Source organism: Pimephales promelas, chromosome 23, assembly GCF_988280905.1.
Source record: "Pimephales promelas chromosome 23, fPimPro1.hap1.1, whole genome shotgun sequence".
NCBI lineage: Eukaryota > Metazoa > Chordata > Actinopteri > Cypriniformes > Leuciscidae > Pimephales > Pimephales promelas.
The window spans coordinates 27,204,843-27,227,652 of NC_142791.1; the positions used below are offsets into that span (position 1 = coordinate 27,204,843).

Sequence of the window (22,810 nt, forward strand, 5' to 3'; positions counted from 1 at the left end):
GTGGAAAGATGTTCTACTAGGTATTGTTAACTCTAAAGATAAAAAACCCTGTACTTATTTTATAATTTTTTTTATTTTGATGGCTAAATTTCATATTCACAAATGCAAATTTTTAGGGAAAACGTCATGTTTTATTGCTTTTGAAAGTGAAGTGAAACTTTATATTGAGTCAATACTGCTCTCAAAGAAACAAAAGGCTATTTGTATTTTACAAGCATGTACACTTTTTAAAGTATTCCTTTAATACTATGTGTACCTCCCCCTAGCATTTGAAATGTTTGTACTTCTATTGTTTGTCTTGTTATTTCATCAATAAAAAAATAAATAAAAAAACATACTGTGCTCCAAAACATTGGTGCTGATTGGCCCAAGAGGAGCATAGACATATACACTAGAACTCACCTTGGCTACGGCAGTTCATTGGAACGAATGCGTCAATAGAGCCGCCATATTGAAACAGGGGAGCCCCTCCACTTTAATGCATCTGCGTCAATGTAGTAGACGCAGGTCTAACGGAAATAAAATCACCATAAATCATCATGAATGCGATTTTTCTTGTTTTTTTGGTTTGTTCCAACGGTCAGACATGTATTTATCATTGATTACAGAAAGAATTAATTTTTTTATTTAAAAAAAAAAAAAAAAACATTCTTCCTAGTTCAGTTTTCATGCGTGAACATCATACGCTGCACAAAAGTCCGCCACCATCAATGAATTCGAAGTAAAAGCAGAGAGAGCAGCGTTACCTAGCTACTTCCTATGACAAGACCCCTGTTCCAAGATGGCGGCGGTTTTGACGCATGCTTAGAGCCCCAAGGTGAGGTCTATTAAGTCTATGCAAGAGGAGTCCTGTGCGGCAATGAACGCTATCTATCGATCTGTGCTCGATTGCTCTTCCTTCATCCTCCAACTACCCGGATGTGTGTCTCAGTAACTTTTTTTTAATATTAATAAACAATTGCACAGTTTACATCAACATTCCTCTTCATTATACTGTGCAGTTTCCAATATTGCGGGTATAACATAAAACAAACAAAGACTTACATCACATTTTGCCAGGGGTAGAGCAGATTTACAAAAAGATATCAAATTTTTTTACACACATTCACAGTTTTTGTTGCCATTTGATTAAGAGAAAGTTTAATCGTGTTGACATATTGCTTGACCTCATTATTAAAAGTTTAATTTTCAGTGAGGATCAAATTTTATTGGACTTCAGTTCCCAACAAATAAATTCAATTTCAAATTATACAATTCAGATTCAGTTTTTGAATAAATTCAATTTTAATTAAACAAAACAATTTCAAATTATGTGATTTAAATTCAGTTTTTCAATGCAATTACTTAACCAATATAAATGGTTCAAATTCAGTTTCTGGTGGCACAGTCTATTTCAGCCCATATCAAGGTGGTTGTGATTGTGCGTGTTTGGTTCGAGTTTTACTGTTTAGTAGTGCATTATGTGTATCAACCCTGGCATAAACAGATGTTGTTGTGTTATAGGTATTGTTAATATTGAATAAAAAAGATGGTTCGAGTTTTACGTTTAATCACAATACTCAACAACAGCATAATTTCACTCAAATCAATTTCACTAAAATCACTCAATCTTTGGCAAAATTTTCACATAGCTTTCTCAGTCGGAAGTTAATTCGTGGTAAACAAACATTTTCACGTCTGCTTTTATACATGTGGTTTAGGCTAATTTGCACATCACACAAATATATTTTTGATGACACTCTTGTTTATCATTTTATTTATTTGTAACACTAACAGTGTCTGTGGTGTTCTGGCAGAACCATTACCATGGTAAATATTTAAGTAAGGTTATGGTGTTATGAACAATGGAAGGCAAAGTTTTATATTCCCCTTGACACATGTATGTATGGCACGTTTATAGACGTGTAAATCTATATTTAAAAGCCTATTAGGGTTGATTTTTTGATAAATTAAAAAAGTTGGTATAACCTGGAACATAAGAAGCTAAATCCCCCCAAAAGTATATTCTCCAGTCGCTTAGAAAAGTGAGTAAATGAACAGTTGTTAATATGCAGCGGTTACTCTGTGTGGCCACTAGGTGGAAGCAGAAGCTCAGTTTCCATATCCGACAGGGCGCTGCTGTTCTTTTACACGTAATTGTGCCTTAACCCTTGTGCATTGTTCAAATTCACTACCCTTTCGTTATGTTCGTGGCTGAAAAAAGCCACTACTTTAAACTGCTGTAAAAATGTATCAGATAAATATTTTTTTCAAATTTTTTTGCATAAATCTATTAACCGACCTCAGTCCTGATCAAAACTACTAAATGTTTAAAAAAATTTCAGGATTTTAACTCTTTAATTGCCAAATTCATAAATGATGTCACTGATTTGGGAAAAAAAAACACAGAAAATGACTTATTTTCAATATAAAATATGATTGTGGACTGGATTTTTTTTCACCTTTTATCACAGTCTTGGACATGTCAAAGATTAGAAACAACATTGGTTTTGATGCATTGTTAGTTTTTGTGTAGCATCAGATTTTAACTTTTTCTCCCTCATTTACTGTTCGTGGCTGTTTTTGCCCCATTGACTTCCATTATAACCACATTTTTTGATTGCAAAGCCATGACACCATAAAATCATGCATTTTTGATTGTTGATGGTTTTCCCTGTTGGGAAGAGGTAAAATTTGTAATTTTTACTGTTGATAACCAGGTGGAACCATTTAACCCTTTAGACAGGCCTGTGCAAAAAAAAGCTTAGTTTCTGGCTTTTACATGCAGTTATATGGAGTATAATAGCATATTACAGTGTGTATATGTGTGTGTGGGTGTGTGTGAGTGTGTGAGAGAGTGTGAGAACTCACCTTGATGCGTCTGAGAAAATAAAAATATACACTTCAGCTCTCAAAACTACATGGAGTAAACAAAAACAAAGTAAGTGTATTTATGCATCTGCTGCCTTTTGATGGTGAGAAATGCAGACTAAACAAAAACAAAGCAAGTGGATATAAACGCTTGTCATTTGATGGTGAGAAGAGCAGCAAGCAACATGAGAGAGGGCTTGACTTGTAGTGAAGTTTTAGAGATGATTATGCAGTCTGACCCCTCCAGCGAGCTGCAGGAGGTATTGTCTTCTCACTCTGACCGCAGACTCAGGACAGTCAGATCCTGGTTTGGATGTGGCACCCTCATCATCATCTCAAGCTTCCACTGAAGGCGAGGAGGATTCAGATGATCCTGGATCTGGATGGACTGGGAGAATCTTGAGAGGGACATGGTGGTTCTGAAAATCGCACGACCACTGCGATCATCCCACAGGCAACGTGTGGACTCCCCTCTGGATCTGTAGACGCTGGCCAAAATCAGTAGCCCCATGCACAGAGATCTGTGGAGTCCACAGATCCAGGATCCTCTGAATCCTCCTCAACTTCAGTGGAGCTCTAGCTTCCACTGAAAGCAGGAGGATTCTGTGGATCCTGGATCTGGGTGGATTGGGAGAAATGGTGAAGTATGGTTTTCCACCAGTGCGGAGACAATTCCCTTTCTTCAGCCTGCAAGAGGCGTGAGTCGAGGGCCGACACGCAATGCTATCGCAATGGTTCAGAACATGGATTCTGTGTTCAATCTGTTTTTTACGGAGGAGACGACTGACCTCATTGTCAGCATGACCAACCTCCATGGACACCGCACAATGAGAAACTGGACTGGGGTGGACTCCACAGATCTCTGTGCATGGGGCTACTGATTTTGGCCAGCGTCTACAGATCCAGAGGGGAGTCCACACGTTGCCTGTGGGATGATCGCAGTGGTCGTGCGATTTTCAGAACCACCATGTCCCTCTCAAGATTCTCCCAGTCCATCCAGATCCAGGATCATCTGAATCCTCCTCGCCTTCAGTGGAAGCTTGAGATGATGATGAGGGTGCCACATCCAAACCAGGATCTGACTGTCCTGAGTCTGCGGTCAGAGTGAGAAGACAATACCTCCTGCAGCTCGCTGGAGGGGTCAGACTGCATAATCATCTCTAAAACTTCACTACAAGTCAAGCCCTCTCTCATGTTGCTTGCTGCTCTTCTCACCATCAAATGACAAGCGTTTATATCCACTTGCTTTGTTTTTGTTTAGTCTGCATTTCTCACCATCAAAAGGCAGCAGATGCATAAATACACTTACTTTGTTTTTGTTTACTCCATGTAGTTTTGAGAGCTGAAGTGTATATTTTTATTTTCTCAGACGCATCAAGGTGAGTTCTCACACTCTCTCATACACTCACGCACACCCACACACACATATACACACTGTAATATGCTATTATACTCCATATAACTGCATGTAAAAGCCAGAAACTAAGCTTTTTTTTGCACAGGCCTGTCTAAAGGGTTAAATGGTTCCACCTGGTTATCAACAGTAAAAATTACAAATTTTACCTCTTCCCAACAGGGAAAACCATCAACAATCAAAAATGCATGATTTTATGGTGTCATGGCTTTGCAATCAAAAAATGTGGTTATAATGGAAGTCAATGGGGCAAAAACAGCCACGAACAGTAAATGAGGGAGAAAAAGTTAAAATCTGATGCTACACAAAAACTAACAATGCATCAAAACCAATGTTGTTTCTAATCTTTGACATGTCCAAGACTGTGATAAAAGGTGAAAAAAAATCCAGTCCACAATCATATTTTATATTGAAAATAAGTCATTTTCTGTGTTTTTTTTCCCAAATCAGTGACATCATTTATGAATTTGGCAATTAAAGAGTTAAAATCCTGAAATTTTTTTAAACATTTAGTAGTTTTGATCAGGACTGAGGTCGGTTAATAGATTTATGCAAAAAAATTTGAAAAAAATATTTATCTGATACATTTTTACAGCAGTTTAAAGTAGTGGCTTTTTTCAGCCACGAACATAACGAAAGGGTAGTGAATTTGCCCAGAGTGTACTGTTGAGTTTTTGAAAAATTTCAAAGCATTTTCCCAAAATATGTGTCAAAATAAGATTTGTCACCAAAAATCATTCCATTTGCTGAAACAAAGAAAAAGTTACGGCCAAATTAAGACTAAAAAATACCCCTTAGTGGCTGAAAAAAGCCACAACAGCACATAAGGGTTAAACTCCTTTAGACTCTGTGAACTTAATACTTCAGATCCATTGAAAAAATAAAAAAATAAAATAAATTGTACTAAATATTCTAAAATACCTTATGATGTCAGTTTTATTTATTGATATTTAAAATGCTAATAATGTCATGCATAACGTGTTTCCATCTGCATTCGCCCTACCATCAGGATCATTATTATTCTAAAATTTCACGTAATTATATATGCGTCTGCTATATAAAATAGCACATGCCATTGTGTAATATATTTAATGCAATAGTATATTTAATGCTAGAGCTATTTTGGCAATACAATTAGAGGAAACCTTTCAAGTCCCCATGAAATCAAAAAGGATTTTTGGGGGGGCATATAGTATGAATATGTAAGCCAGTGTGCTCCAAAACAATGATAAAATTCGCATTTATAAGAGATTCATTCATTCATGCATTCAAAACTTACAGATTCTCACGTCCGCCAGTATGGATCAATGAATTTGATGACATCATTCTGCACTTCAGATTTCCTGTCCAATCAAATGCTCTCTAGAATCTGAAGCTCCACCCCCTACACTATAAATAGCCTAGCTGCGGCTGAAATCGCTCACTCTTTACACATTTACTATTTTCCACATGGTGACACATATACAGTGCACTATATAGGGGATAGGGAACGATTCAGACAGAGTAAATATTCACATTAGTGTCATGTGACCCACATCATCCAGACACATGAACGAATCGGACTCATTTGAATTCTGCGCAGAGTGATATTTAACGCGATATGGACGAGATTAGGAGGAAACTGCAGCTTTACTGAACTCTGGGATATAAACTAAACGCTATTGGCTATTTTAAAGAAAGGGGAGGAGCTCCAGTTTGAGTGTTTCAAGGCACTTCAGTGGGATTTTAAAGGGATACTCCACCCAAAAATGAAAATTCTGTCAACATTTATTCACCCTCAAGTTGTTGCAAACCTGTATGAGTTTCTTTCTTCTGCTGAACAACACAAAGGAAGATATTTTGAGGAACGATTGGAACCACGCAGTTGTTTGGCACCATTGACTTCCATAGTAGAAAAAAAATACTATGGAAGTCAATGGTGCCCAAGTTCCAATCGTTCTTCAAAATATATTGCTTTGTGTTCAGTAGAAGAAAGAAACTCATACAGGTTTGCAACAACTTGAGGGTGAGTCATTTTTGGGCATGAGGCTGTCATTCGCAGAGCGTCCACTAGATGGCAGCGATTCGCAGGAAGAACTGATGACGCACCGCATGGCGAACCACATCAGAAGGCTTTCAGTTTGACTCGTTAGGAGGAGCAACCAAACCAAATCATGTTCTTCAGTTAACCAAAGACAAACTCTCATGAGCTTCACATCCTCAACACACACACAAACATGCGACACACACACGTGTGGAATCAACCCATGCTTTTATTTCATTCGTTGCATATAAAATAGTTTTTTTTCTGTCTTTTTTAATTTTTTTTAATTTAAACCGATTGGAGATGGATCTACAGTGCTGGCAAAAGACTGTAAGAGACAAAAGTGTTTCGGTTTTTAATCAGCAGAACTTAGGAATCAAATCTTAAAGTATCCCTTTAATGACATTGAAAAAATACCAATAATAGTAATAATAATAATAGCCACGATTGGCTTTGGTCCAGGGCTGCTAAAATCTACAGTATGCGTGTCAGAAAGTATGCTTATTTAACATCTGCAACTCGTTCAGTTCGTGCACAAGCACATCTACAAGGCTGGATGAGATGATGGTAGCAGATGGTACCTGAACAAAGTTAAAGAACAGCAAGATCACAAGGGCAAAGCAAACTGTCCTGGGTCTATTGCATTCGCTGTGTGCCACTGTTTCAGACCTACAAATGAAAAGAAGAAACCCAAGGCGTCCTAAATGCAGCACATAAGATGCCCGGATACTCGGGCAGACTCTCTAAAACACTTAAGAGACCACACACACACACACACACACACACACAGATGTTTTAAAGTTAAGGCACAGCCCTGGGGCCAAACGCCAGTGGCGACGCGTCTCGTACGGTTTGGTTTTCCCCAGATCTCCAGAAACCAGCTCGTTTTTATACAGAATATTATTGTTTGGTTTTTTTTGTTTGTTTTTTTTTACATTGGATAATATCTATAATAATAAACATTCTCTCAACAAGAGTTTACCAAATACAGCAACTCCATCCAGGATGAAGTTTAGAATCTGTCATCATTTACAACAAACATTACAATATATACAGCAAAATAAATACATCGTTGTAAACAGCCAAAAATAAAATAAAAATAATAATAACAACAACAACAAAAATCCATAATCAGGTAAGGTCATCTGGTGAGGAAAGAATATCATGGCACAAAACTTAAATAAAAATGTTTATAAGAAAATCAGCACTACTCGAGCCAGGTTTCAAGTTTCTGTGAGCGTTTTATATTTCATACAGACTTTAAAAAGGCTTGTTCTATGTACACGACCAAAGACCTGTAACTTGCAAGTCCACACGCTCTATGCTACAGTTGATGGTCTACAGTACTGCTTTCAAACAGAAGCCAAACAATAAATAAAAACCATATACCCATATAAATAAGTCATCGTTAAAAGCCACGTGCCGCATAGTGGGAAGTTTTGGCATGAAATGAAAATGCGGATTTTGACGCTAAACTGCATCTAGCCCTAAGAGAAGATCTCCGATCTAATGAGTGGATGTGGGAAAATGAGGCCAATCGAAAGGCATCGAACATCAACAGACACTCGTGTCGGACGGACGTGACGTGGTGTTTTTAGTTCACGCGTGATGTGAGATCATGCAAATAAAAGCAGAAAAGGCAAAAAAAAAAAAAAAAAAAAATCAACACAAACACACTACAGATGTCATCACTACAGAAGTGCTTCAGATAAATGGCTGGAGAGGTTTAAGGTTTAACATGTGATACACCCGTAACGGGATGTTGCATTAGCAGGAGTGCAGCTTGATGAGAACCAATAGGATTCAAGAGAAAAGTCTTCGCATGATTAAAGACTGAAGTCAACTATGAACTTCCTAAATGAAGGTTGGTAACACTTTACTTGGTGCCTGTGATGTATATGAATAATTATATATATATATATTAGGGCTGTCAAATGATTAATCGTGATTAATCGCATCCAAAATAAAAGTTTTTGTTTACATGATATATGTGGGTGCACTGTGTATAATTATTTTATATATATATATATATATAAAAATACACACACATGTTTGTATATATTTAAGAAATACTTCCATTTATATACTGTATACAGATTTATATATATAAATATAAATATTTTATATATAAATCATTTTTTTCTTAACTATACATGCATGTTTGTGTATTTATATACATACAAAATAATTATACACAATGCACCCACATATATCATGTAAACAAAAACTAATATTTTGGATGCGATTAATCGTATGACAGCCCTAATATATATATATATGTGTGTGTGTGTGTATGTAATTAAACTTAAAGGCACAATAAAAAAATAAATAAAAAATATATATACTGTGTATATATATATATATATATATAAATATATATATTTATGTGTGCCTCTATTATACACACATACATATATATATATATATATATACACAAACACACACACATATTATATAAACATAAACTTATGTTAGATGTGATTAATCACAATTAATCGATTTGATAACACTACTACATATATATATATATATATATATATATATATATATATATATATATATGAAGAGTTCAGATGCAAAAGCCTCTAAATGCCATTTGAAATTTTCTTCTTTAATGATGATTTTTATCAAGCTTGTATATTTAAGTTCAGTAATTTCACTTAAATGACAATTAATAGGTAATCATCATTGCCATTTAAGTGAAATCACTGAACTTAAATATACGAGTTGGTTAAACATGATCATTCTAGAAGAAAATTTCAAATGGCACTTAGAGGCTTTTGCATCTGAACTCTTCATATATATATATATTATATACATACTGATGTGTTTCAGTGAATGTAAGAATGAAAATATAAATATTATAAATGTGTAAATATGTTTATAATCCAGTGCTGAAATGAGTCAGAGAAGAGTTAAATGAACATGAAGCGTGTGTAGATGACTGACAGGAGGTAAAGTGTACATTGAGCTTCTGAGAGGAGTGTGTGTGACAGCAGTGATATGAGTGTGTATGGTGGCGAACGCACGACCCACGTTGCGTACTTGCAAGTTACCCTTCGCGTCAAGTTTCAGTGAAAACGCAACAGCTGCTGCTTTGATATTAAAAGTAAGCATGTAAAAATCTGTATGTATACCGTACAAAATCATGGAGAGGCCGTGACAGCACTGTGTCTCTTCTGAAAGTTTGTCTCAGTCAAAGTTTAGGAAGACTTAAAACGTAGAAAATAAGGTCTCTTTGAAATCCAAGGAAACGTGGATCCCCGCTGGCGTCTCCTCCGATTGCTTTGTGTCGAATCCCGGAGAAGGAGGATGAGGAGGAGGAGGAGGAGGGGGGAAAGTAAACAAAACCAAGCTGGAAAAAGACAGAGGACTAAAATGTTATTCCTGAGTGCAAATAAAACCACAACCTACCGAAGTCTTAGTGTCCTCTGGCCTCCAGGCAGCTCGTGGAGAGGAGTCGAGGTCTCGGAGTGCAACGTGCGCTTTGGAACTCAATTTCACTGTCAATTCTTAAATATTAGCTACGTGTCCGTCGGCTCCTCCTCCTCCTCTTCCTCGTCCTCCTCTTCCTCCACCATACTGGGCTCAGTGGAGACCTCCTCTGAAATCCCCTCCTCCGCCTCTTGGATCTCGGTGGACTCCGAGTCCTGCGTGACGAGAGTTTTGGAGTCACTACAGCTGTTGTCGTCCTCCTCTTCCTCCTCCTCCTCCTCTTCCTCGGCCTGGCTCCCGCTGTCCTTCTCCGTGTCGGACTCTCCGTCCTCCTCCAGCGTCAGCTCGAACTGGAACTTGTCTGCGCCGGACCGGCTGCTGTCCTCGGGCTGGTCGGGAGCGGGCGATGGGCTTTGGGGAATGGTGCTCTGGTACCACTCTCTGTTGTCCTCTAGCGTGTCCAGGATGTCCTGAGCGTCGGGGTGCACCAGGTCGGCCCACGTCTCCCACAGCGGGTGCACGATGTAGTCGATGAAGCCCACCTGGAGACAGGGGCAACAAATCAACGGTCAATTCAACCATCATATCCAGAGTGGTAGCTGCTAAATTTAGGCCTTGTCCACACTAATACGTTCTCGTTCCAAAACATTTAGGCCTTTCGTCCACACTCACATTTGTGTTTTTATTAATGAAAACAAAGCTTTTATTTTCATTTACGTTTTCATGTTAGATTTAGATGTTTAGATTTCCATAGATTTTCTCCATATAATGGACTTCAATGGGAACCAAACGGTTCAAGGTCCAAAAGACAGTTTCAGTGCAAACTGTTCAAAGGGCTTTAAACGACACCTGACGATGAATAAGGGTCTTATCAAGCGAAACGATCGCTCATTTAAAAAATAAATAACAAAGTTTAAGTTTTATAAGCTCAAATGGTCGCCTTGCTCTGTTCTGTGATGCGCGTTCGTGACTCTCCTGTTTGAACTCGTTCATCAAAATGAACAAATCTTTTTTCGAGTCATGACTCGAAGGGTCCTAGATAAGACCCTTATTCATCGTCTGGTGTCGTTTAAAGCTCTTTGAAACTCTCATTTGGACCTTGAACCGTTTGGACCCCATTGAAGTCCATTATATGGAGAAAATCCTGGAATGTTTTCATCAAAAACCTTCATTTCTTTTCGACTGAAGAAAGAAAGACGTGGACATCTTGGATGACATGGGGGTGAGTAAATTATCAGCATAATGTTTTTTAAAAGTAAACTACTCCTTTAATGTGTGTTTTCAGTTTAACCTGTGAACCGTCACAGCGTAGATCTGGACTTAAAGGGTTAAAAATCATGAAGGCTTTGAGGCTCGGTCACTCTGTAGATTATTGCACTTCAAGTATAACAGAAGTTTAATGTAAAGCAAATGCAACATATATATTTTACCAAACAATTTAAACTGAAATTTAAAAAGATCCAAATTTGACGTTTCCATAATTATGCACAACAATGTCCACTTTCAAAAGGATGAATTGTTTAAGCATCAGAATGACACTTAATTGATACTGATTAATGAAATATGAGATTGGGAGAAAAAAATATTTGTGCCGAAAGTGTCCTTTATAGGTTCATTTAATAATTTGTCATTGTTAAATGATTTTCCTTTTAATTGAAATAAAGCTCAAATAAAAAAATATATTAGATGAAAAATGTATTAAACAAAAACTACTAATGCTGCCTTGGCAACTAACTGAAATTAGCTTTAATTTACTTTATTTCAGTTTTAGTACTTCAACTTAAGAGATTAAAAAAAAGAAAATACTAAAACTTAAACTAAAATAAAAATAATGAAAAATATTAATCAATAATAGAATAGTATATACAGTACATAATACTAAACTGACAAATTCGTTTATTTAAAATACAATTGTATTTTAATTAATTAATTATTTATTTATTTGATGCTTTAGATTAATGTCTATAGATTTTAAGGGTGGGCAATATGACGATAATGTTATAAATCCCAATATATTTTTTGGTATTATCTTTTTTAAATTTTTGCTTAAAATATAGTTTCAAATGTCAAAATCACATAAAAAACTAACACTAGCCGAACTAACATAAGTAAAATAAAAATAAAAAACTCAAGCTCACTGAAGACAAACTGTCAGTGATGAAATCAGAACAAAAAAAAATAATTACAAGCGATAGGACAAAAACTAAAATAGAACAAAGCAGGATTATTAGGCTACTGTCACTTTAAGAGTGAAAGCACTGATCTAATATTCTGATACACATGTGATACACATATAAATGACTGTGTTTTTGAGGATACTCGCAAAGACGGGCATTTGGACACACAGTATAAGTGTGTGTTTGCCAGTTTAAGCCGAGTAAGACCAGTACAGTTCAGAACTGACGCGCTCTACAAACACAGTTGTCTTTCGCTGCATATAACGGTTTAAAATCACTTGTTTTTTAACCACAACGCTTAAAAATGCATTCCTAAGTTTTCGAGACGGCTCAGCACAGCAACGTCACATGAGCATAACCACAACACAGACGACAGTCCAAAACCTTCCGGTTGACAAATTTGTACCGGTTAATCATGTCCACCGGTATATCGCCAAACCCCTCATCAGTCCTTCCAGAAAACAGAGTTTTTTTGTGATTGTTGCGGGCAAAAATCCTTGATTATGTGGCCCGATTTCTCTAAAAATGCGATGGAATATTTATGCAATTTTATGCTGCGAAATTGCGGGAACTTAAAAAAAAAAAAAGAGAAAAAAGTGACCTGTTCTCACAAGGCTACTACCTTAATGTAAAGATTAATTTCTTATTACTTTCTATGATACGCAAGCATATACATCACAGAAAGTGCTGGAATATTTCACTTCTCATCTTGTGTTATTTCAGACCTTAATAAACACATTGAACTTACAAAACTGTAGCTTGTGTAGCTTTATAAAAGGAACATGCTACAAGTTCTGTAAAAATGAATAAATAAAATATAAAAAAATAAAATGTGTTCCAGTTTTACAGCTTTTCGATGATTGCGTCACTTCGAAACGTTCCCATGGCAACAGGGGGAAACGGCTGCTCTCGCGTGAAGCAAACGCAACATTTTGCAACTTTCCGCTACGATATATGTGACTTTTTTGAAACGAAAATGCGAGAATTATGAAATCATGCGAGCCCAGCATATCTTGCACGGAAATCGGCAATAAAGCTAATGGCCCACCTGAGACTTCTCCACCGATGCGTTGTGTTTGTCACACATGGGGCTGATCTCCATCCCTCGCTCTCGCTCGCGGTCGCCCTGACTGAAGAACTCGTCCATGATGCGGTCCGTCCACTGTTTGTACAGCTGCAGGGGTTTGGTGGGGTTACTGAGATCCGCACAGTGCACCATGTTCTGAAGCACCTGACCAACACAAACACACACACTTCAGTAACAAGCCATCAACACATCAGACATGTCTGATCACTTATTCAATAGTTTTATAGCTTAATTTGCTATTTAAATATTGTAAATTGTTTCAAAACTACATTGTATATTCAAATCAGTATCATAATAAAAAATAAGTTATATATGAATGTCTAACTTAATTAATATCCCATTAGATAGTCATCAAAGTTTTATAAATGTGCAATTTCTGCATATTTTATTTCGTAAAATGTGTCAATTGCAGCTAAAACAAAAGCAAAATTATTCTATATTTACAATAAACTAGTATCATAATTATGGAAGCTTGTTTTCCACCACAGAATACAAAAAAAAAACTTTTTTCCCTCAGAATTGCGAGTTATAAAGTCAGAATTGTGATATAAACTCAATATAAAAATCAAATAAACTTTTTCAATTCTGAGAAAACAGTCAGTTTTTCCCCCTTTATAACTTTCGAGTTTGTATCTTACATTTCTGAGAAAAAAAGTCAGATGGGTGAGATAAAAAGTTGCAGTTATCTTTTAATTGGTTTCATAAGCTTCCATGCATAAAATAAAAAATCTGTTAAATATTAAAATAATAAGTGCTAAACTTATTTATATCCCATTAGATGGTTATAGAAGTTCTATGAATTAAAAAAAATATATAATATTGAACTTAAATAAATGATAATGATCAAATGGGTTAGCAAAAAAAACAGTCCCGCCCCCCAACTGCCGCCATTGGCCGAGACAGAAGTTGTGGCGATTCCTCACTTGTATCCTGTCGGAATAGTTATCCAAGAGCAACACGCCGGAACTGGTGACCTTCTTGGTCTCGACCATGGTCTTCAGATCGGCCAGCAGGTTCATGTGTTTGGACATATCAGTCGCTAAGACCTTGGAGAAACGTATGAGAAAACCTTGAGCCAGACTTCAGAATAAACCAAACACACACTAGAAGTCATTGTGAAGGAGGTGCAGCAAACGTACAATATCGATGACCATCTTGCGCAACGATTGTCTCTGTTTTTTGTTCAGGTTCTGGAAGATGTCACAGTTCTCCTCCTGCAGGAGTTTGAAGCCCACTGCCAGATGATGGTTCTCCAGCACCGATGAGTCGTTGTACATGAGGGCCAACTCAGAGTCTGCGGACACACACACACACATCAACATGACTTCACGACCTGACCTTGTGCTAATCTCTGCCTGGGCAGCAGGACTCCATCACTGTCTGCCAGAGATTACAGCGTGTGACGTGTTTATCACGTGTTTGTGTGTGTCATATCAGCGCTGTTGATGTCTAAATAAACTTATGTAAGGGTTTGAGGACAGATGTGCACTGGTCTGTCTCAGAGCTGATGGGATTTAGTTCATCAATACACCACTAGAGTGATCCGCTCTGAACCGTTTCACTGAATATATAGACCATCCATTACCACACAACGGCTTTTAAATACATATATTGTAATTTCGTAAGTCATTTAATGTTTTTTTTTTAGTTTTCCAAAGACGTTGAAATATTACTGCGTATAAAATGCACAGTGGCCTTTCTGGATGCTGATTGGTCGAATAATGCCTTAAAGTCAAAGAATCTGTTGAGTCAATATTACATCTTTTAGAGGAAAGATAACATTTTCTTTAAATTTTTTTATATATAAATATTCATATATTATTATATATTCATACCTTATTGCTCAATTATGAATAGTCATAAATAAAGATGAATAAATTATACTTTTTTTGTTATTTTTTAGGCAACTGTATTCAGACGTTTAAATAATTACCTATTTAATCTCATTATAATCTCATTATATTTATAACTTTAAATAATTCAATTGATATATTGAGACTTTTAAATAATGAGATTACTATATTTATATATTAAATAATTAGATTATTATATTTACACATTTAAATAATTAGATTATATTTAGATATTTAACAAATATATTTAAACATTAAGTAATTTGATTATTATATTTAGATTATAACTATATATTTAACAGATATATTTCAACATTAAGTAATTATATTATAATATTTACATTATATTTAGATATTTTAACAAATGTATCATTATATTTAGACAATAAATAATTCGATTATTATATTTAGACATTTAAAAAAATAGATCATTATTTTTAACAATTTAAATAATTAGATTATTATTTTTAAATATTTAAAAATTGGATTATTATATTTACACATTTAAATAAATAATGATATTATTATATTTAGAAATGTAAATAATTTGATAATGTAACCTTTTAACCAATTTTCACCAAAAGCGTGGCAGCAGAAAAGCTTTATTATTATTATTAAAAGTATTTATGGCCTAAATAATTAGATTATTATTTTTATATTTACACATTTTAATAAATAAAGATATTATATTTAGAAATGTAAATAATTTGATAATTTATCCTTTTAACCAATTTTCACCAAAAGCATGGCTGCAAAAAAGTTTTTCTATTATTATTATTAATAGTATTTATGGCCTAATCCAGGAACCGGTTTGATTCCATCAGCAATGTTTTGTTAATGTGAATGATGTAGTTTGTATAAAGCACACTCACTGGTGTTAATGAGGAACTGGTTGGAGACGCCCGGGTGGTCTACGTCGTGAATTGCACTGGCGAAAATGGCAGCGAGAATTTCAAGGTCTGTGAAAACCGCCTGAAAGAGAACAACATGTGGAAGTGTGGTCAGCGAGAGCAGACGTTACCTTTTACCATTTCAATTATGATGTCAGTCAGGGTTTGTTGCACTAAAACATTCATATTTCAGTAGTTCCATGTCCATTTTCAGCCTTTACATGACCAACAATACTCAGTAGTTGAATACTGAATATGTGTTGACGTGGGCCGTAAATATCCACAGTTGTGACGTCCATTTCTAAATGAGTTGCGTTATTTGCCGGGTCTCACCTCTAAAGCCGGCGTGGAGAGCAGCACGTGTGTCGACTGGGTGACGTCAGCAGCATGAATGTTATTGTGATACGCAACATCAGCATGGTAATGGTCTTCTAAGGTCATCAGGTACGTTATGAAAGTGTCCAAGGGAATTTTAAATGTTTTGAGCAAGTCCCTCTCCTGTGGGAATACAAACATCCATTAAAAACATGCCTCGTGACTCACAGCATGTTACATAATGCAGGGCGGGACTCCATTTGATTATAAGAATTTGTTTGGATCATGTAAAGTAAGCAATTATATTTTTCTTTAATGCTATTTTTTAGAGGTGAAAAAAACTTCTGAAAACAAAGTTTTTCGATGACATGCACTGATGAATTGTGCTCGGTAACACCGTGTCCTAACCAGATGCGATAAGATTCCAGCGACAAGCAATTTGTCTGTCAACACCAGACACGACACAACTATAAGACACGACCAAGTCAATCAAACATCACAGCCAATCAGAAGAGAGAGTGGGCGGAGTCTATCTGCAAGCTTACTGCACACGCAACCAAATCAATCAAAATCACAGCCAATCAGAAGAGAGAGTGGGCGGAGTCTCTGAAAGCGCACTGCACACGTAACCAAATCAATCAAAAAACACAGCCAATCAGAAGAGAGAGTGGGCGGAGTCTCGCTGCAAGCGCACTGCATTCGCAACCAAATCAATCAAAAAACACAGCCAATCAGAAGAGAGAGTGGGCGGAGTCTCGCTGCAAGCGCACTGCATTCGCAACCAAATCAATCAAAAAACACAGCCAATCAGAAGAGAGAGTGGGCGGAGTCTCTCTGCAAGCGCACTGCACACGCAACCAAATTAATCAAAAAATCACAGCCAATCAGAAGAGAGAGTGGGCGGAGTCTCTCTGCAAGCGCACTGCACACGCAACCAAATTAATCAAAAAATCACAGCCAATCAGAAGAGAGAGTGGGTGGAGTCTCTGCAAGCGCACAGCACACGCAACCAAATCAATCAAAAACACAGCCAATCAGAAGAGAGAGTGGGCGGAGTCTCTGCAAGCGCACTGCACTCGCAACCAAATCAATCAAAAATCACAGCCAATCAGAAGAGAGAGTGGGCGGAGTCTCTCTGCAAGCGCACTGCACACGCAACCAAATTAATCAAAAACACAGCCAATCAGAAGAGAGAGTGGGCGGAGTCTCTCTGCAAGCGCACTGCACTCGCAAGCAAATCAATCAAAAACACAGCCAATCAGAAGACAGAGTGGGCGGAGTGATCTGTATATAATCAAATCCATAAATATGACACAATTTTAACATTATTAAAAAATACATACTTAGTGACTGAAACATTCTTTGTCATAGAACACAATTTTCCATTTATTTCCATGATCTGAGAATTAAACATTGTCGTTTTCAGTTTGGCTATAAAGGAGACATTTAAACTAAATGATATTCAAACTCACATTCAATTATTTTAAGATGAAATAAAGCACATAATCAGTACCCGAGATTATCATTGTCATTTTGTATGTTGTAGTTCCAGCCGCGACGACGCAGAAGTAGAAACGCTTATCGGTATTAGACAAAAACTCTGATTAAGATGTAAAAGACGCCTTTAACGGCACGTCACGCAACACGTCTGGTTAGGACACACTGTTAGACATTTATCAGTTAAGGTCATTGGTGAATGTTTGCGATTGGTCTCACCTGAAATATAGTGTACATCATCACCGTTAAAGGCCTGTTGCCTGAAAACTCTGTGACTTTAAAAACATTAAGGCCCCATTTGTTTACGTCCTCCAGTTCCTGAAACAAAGCAGCATATCATTAGACAGTCCTGTTGTGTGTGTGTGTGTGTGTGTGTGCCACCAAACTAAACGCTTTCATATTAGGTAAACCGCAGCATCAACACTGAACAGACTTGAGCTGAATAATGGCATCTTCTGTAGAGCTGCTTTATACAGTGGTTTGCTTAATAATTAATAAACATTGACACAGTTATTGAACTGAGTTGAATCAACACCACTAAATAAAAGGAGTAGTTCCCTTTAAAAAAAAACTTTTGCTGATAATTTACTCACCTCCATGTCATCCAAGATGTCCATGTCATTCTTTCTTCAGTCGAAAAGAAATTAAGGATTTTGATGAAAACATTCCAGGATTTTCTCCATATAATGGACTTCAATGGGGACCAAACGGTTCAAGGTCCAAATGAGGGTTTCAGTTTGTGAATCTTTTTGAGTCATTTCGTTTTGTTCGTTGAATGAACCAATTGACTCAAAAAAAGATTTGTTCATTTTGATGAACGAGTTTGAACAGGAGAGTCACGAACGCGCATCACAGAACAGAGCACGGCGAGCATTTGAACTTATAAAACTTAAACTTTTGTATTTATTTTTTAAATGAGTGATCATTTCGCTTGATAAGACCCTTATTCATCGTCTGGAATCGTTTAAAGCCTAAACAGTTTGCACTGACACTCTCACTTGGACCTTGAACCGTTTGGTCCCCATTGAAGTCCATTACAGTCCATTTTCATCAAAAACCTTAAATTCTTTTTCGACTGAAGAAAGAAAAGTGAACTACTACTTTAAGCTGAAAATGACAATATTGTATTTTAAGAGCTGCTTTACAGCTGAAAGTTGTTAATTGATACATTTTCCTGTTCAGTAATGTGAAGAAATCTGTATTGTGTAAAGTGTAATAAATAAAAGTGACTTAATCCATGTGCAAAATGCATTAAAAAAATACATTTTGATTTGCCTTTCATAACAGCCACACAATGGAGTTGTTTTTACGAAAATCCAGTTAATTTGAGGAAATGAATCTGAATCACCTGCTGAAAAGAGCAGCATATGTTGCATCATTCTGTTGACAAATACTAGCATAACCAGTGAGATATTCTTGGTGAAAATGCCGGTCGATGCGCTTCCTGGTGAACAGCATGACACTAACTACATGGAAACTCACGCTGGTCCAAGCTGGTCTTTTCAGCAGGGCACACGATCTTTCCAGATCCACGTCATCGGACAGAAAAAAACCCCGTGACCTTTCATCAAGGACTACGAGAGTCTCTGATCAGATCCAATCAGGATTCAATTGAGACGATTGAGGTTTGAAGTGCTCTCCAACACAACACGCGCTCACCTTGGCTAAGGACTCCTCCGTGTCCGTCTTGACCCCGAAGCGAGGGATGTTGGAGTTGGTGAGGCTGGTGCTGTGCATGAGTTTTTTCACTCCGCTGATCTGACACATGGTCTTTTTGTTCAACTCCTTCTCCTTCTGCATCTGCGGTGAGGGCATCTCCACATCGTGCTGTTTGTCTGGAGGAGAAGAGAGAGCGTGAGCGTCTCCAAAACTCATCATAACACCGACATTGATGTTTGTGTGATTGACGGTTTACCTAAAAATGTGTTGGAGATGTACTCTGAGACCTGGTTACCAGATCTGCTCATCTCAGACAGGTGCGTCAACTCCCTGTTCAACATCCGCTTGAACTAGACGGACGAGACAAAAGACACTTTTAATCAGTCACAGTAATGCTTCATGATTGGGTGACACATAGACAATGAATCCGCCGTAACCTAATCAGTTTGAAAACAGGCGACCTTTAAATAAAAACCTAAAAACAGCAGAAGACGTGTGAGCCTGTAATCCCACCATGAATAAATTATAATAATAAACATGATTTTATATAGCGCCTTTAAAGCCACTTTACAATACAAAATAATTAAAACCATCAAGAAATAGTTTTTTAGGTTGGGTTTAAAAATGCTTATTTACCAGGAAAATAATTTTAAGCATCACGATAATAAATGCATGAAAATGATGTTGCAATGCAACAAACAATTCATTTTTTTCTTCAACGGAGAACAAACCTTTAAATATCGTCTTGCATAACAGATGCACTGATTTTCAACAACACACCATTTACACTGAATATATCCAGTTTAGAAAAAGACCCTTCAAAACGTCACACAAAAATCAAAAACTCGTTTTCTCTCACACCCTTCAGACACTGTCCTGTTTGGATCATTTGCATAAAATATTAATCTCTGCCAATTTCCATATGGCGTACCGCACATTATTTGAATACATCAATTCATGACGACACAAAACCCACAACAAAAAAGACAAAATTGATTGTTTTGCTATTTTATGCCGTACATCCAAGCATCTTTCGAAAAAGCATACCTTTATATATCCCCATGAGACTGAGCGCAAGTAATTGACTTCAGGCATCTTCGCTAAAGCTCCAAAACCACACAAAAGCAAGAAACGCAGCACTCCTAAATCCTCCAGGCAGTGTGACGCGGATGCTTCTGCTCTCAGGATAAGATCTGCATCTCTGGATCAGGTGGAGGTGTGATGGAGGAGAGCAGACTCGGCGCGAGAAAGACACTGTGCTGCTCGACACCTTCTAAATCTGGGAGCGCTCGTGTATAATCGAGCCCCTCCAGCTCAGCCAATCACGGCTCGTTACTGACAGGGAGAGATGGACACTAGTTTCACAGCTCACCTCGTACCTGGGGACTCGTGATCAGTCCACTCAGACGAGGAGTGTAGTGTATCTGCTCACGTTATCTCTAATAACAAGTATTAATACTAGACAGAAAAAAACAACAACAGAGATTCGCATTTTGGTGTAAAATTTAATGGCGGTGTTTCAATGATAGCTTCAAAAAAATTAATATTTTCTATTTAATATATTGAATTAATACTTTAAAATATCAAAAAATGTAATCTTTTATAATTACAATAAAATAAATTGATACATTTAACAGGTATTAAACTAAACTTCAAAAAATAGACTGGCAGCGTTTCAATTGTAACATTAAAAAATAGAATATGCATATTTAATTATTTTTTTAAAATATATTTAAATACTTAATAATAAAATACTATAAACATTTTATTTATTATATGAATAATATTATAATATGAATAATAAATGATTATGAATATCAATTATAATATGAATAATGAAAATAGTTTGATTAAAACATGTAATTAAAAATAAATAAACAGAATTAAAAAAGTATTAAATACACTGAACTTACAAAATATAAATAATAAAATTGTGTGGAAGCGTTTCAATGATAGCTTTAAAATTTTAGTCAAAAAAATTATATTTTCTATTTAATATATTTAATTAATACTTTCAAATATCAAACAATTTAATTGTTTATAATTAAGTATTATTTATAATTACAATAAAATAAATTGGTACATTTAACTGGTATTAAGCTGGACTTTAAAATAGACATAACACAATTTTATGGCAGCATTTCATTCGTAACATTAAAAAATAGAATTTTATAATAAATTTATAATAAATCATTATGAATATCAATTATAATATGAATAATGAAAATAACACGTAATTGAAAATAAATAAATAGAATTTAAAAAAAAGTATTAAATACACTGGACTTAGAAAATATAAATAATGAAATTGTATGGAAGCGTTTCAATGATAGCATTAAAAAAATTTCATTTAATATATTTAATTCATATCTTATCAAAAAAATAAATTCATGAATTCAAATAAAAAAACTAATACATTAAATTATAATATTATAATTATAATATGAATAATACAAATAATTTAAATATACAATGTTCAATTAAAAAATAAAATAAAAAATATGAAATACACTGGACTAAAAAATATGCATAATAAAATATATAACATATTTTTAGGATCAATTTCCAGAATTGTCAGTCTCAAATAATAAAATAATTTTAGTTAAAATAACTCTCCATTTATTTATTTGATAAGGATATTTATTTATTTGTTCGATGTGATCATCAACATTGGCCATTGAAATGGCCCAATCTTCAGAAAACTGCCATTACTCCAAAGCACAGCCTTTAGTGAGGAAGTAGTGTAAAACAAACTTATATTAGTGTCAATATTGACCTGCTGATAAACAGGCTCCAGGTAATGTCCACTTCCACTCAAATTCAAAGGCTAATCAGAAGTGTGTGTCTTTGATGACACTTGCTAACTGCAGATCTGGAAATAAAACACAGCATTCATATGGAGATATCGGTCGTCCGAGCAGGACACGAGGCTTTCATGTGGCCAGCGCCGAGGCTCTCATTTGAAAAACAAATGGACAGATCAGTGGCTCTTTTATGAAAGCAATAGCCATTGGTCGGATTTGTTTGTGGCTGATTTGAATAATGAACCTGAAGCCTTTACCATTTGGCATTGATGCTACAGTATATTATCAGGAGAAATATGAGTCCTCTGCGGTGGCGTATTACGTCAAAGCATTTCTTTATGCAAAGCAAGACATTGTGTGGTTCAGCATAAACAAGGAAATAAAGCTTGAGAGAATCCCTGTGTTTATCAATTTATCATTGTTGTGCAACCAAGAACTCCCCATAATAATAAAGACATTTTAGAAGAGTTGCAAGCTTGCAGTCGTTAGATTTTCACTGGTTGCAAACAATCAATAGGTTTTTTTGCATAAAACAATGCTAAGTTTCTAAAAATGCGCTCAATTGAGATAGATGTGTTTTTTTATCCAATGAAAGTAAAATGGAAACACATTTACCAAATGAATCCCTCGATTCGCAGCATTAAAACTCAACAGAGGATGTGATTGGATAACCGGACGAACCAGAGGACCAATCGTCGGCTCGATCGTTCTAAAATCAGACTGTCATCTAAAAGATTTGGTTTGATTCCCTCCCAGAAGCGTCTCATATGATTGAGTTCACAAACTCAATTTTTACTGCAGATATT

The 22,810-nt window shown here is 36.0% G+C and overlaps 1 protein-coding gene across 9 annotated transcripts in view; it reads right to left on the minus strand.

The window, feature by feature from the left end:
* Positions 1–6,498: 6,498 nt before the first annotated feature.
* The window catches only part of LOC120483083 (3',5'-cyclic-AMP phosphodiesterase 4D), a 280,021-nt gene continuing 263,709 nt past the window's right edge, over positions 6,499–22,810 (minus strand). For all 9 annotated transcript variants that reach the window (XM_089126073.1, XM_089126074.1, XM_039677953.2 and 6 more), the window contains 9 exons: positions 19,457–19,550; positions 19,201–19,376; positions 17,761–17,859; positions 16,063–16,227; positions 15,712–15,811; positions 14,126–14,280; positions 13,910–14,032; positions 12,948–13,130; positions 6,499–10,264 (listed from right to left, as the gene is read on the minus strand). In XM_089126073.1, coding sequence (XP_088982199.1) covers positions 9,812–10,264; positions 12,948–13,130; positions 13,910–14,032; positions 14,126–14,280; positions 15,712–15,811; positions 16,063–16,227; positions 17,761–17,859; positions 19,201–19,376; positions 19,457–19,550 — 1,548 coding nt within the window. In that variant the 3' untranslated portion in view covers positions 6,499–9,811. The remainder of the gene's footprint in view (positions 10,265–12,947; positions 13,131–13,909; positions 14,033–14,125; positions 14,281–15,711; positions 15,812–16,062; positions 16,228–17,760; positions 17,860–19,200; positions 19,377–19,456; positions 19,551–22,810) is intronic.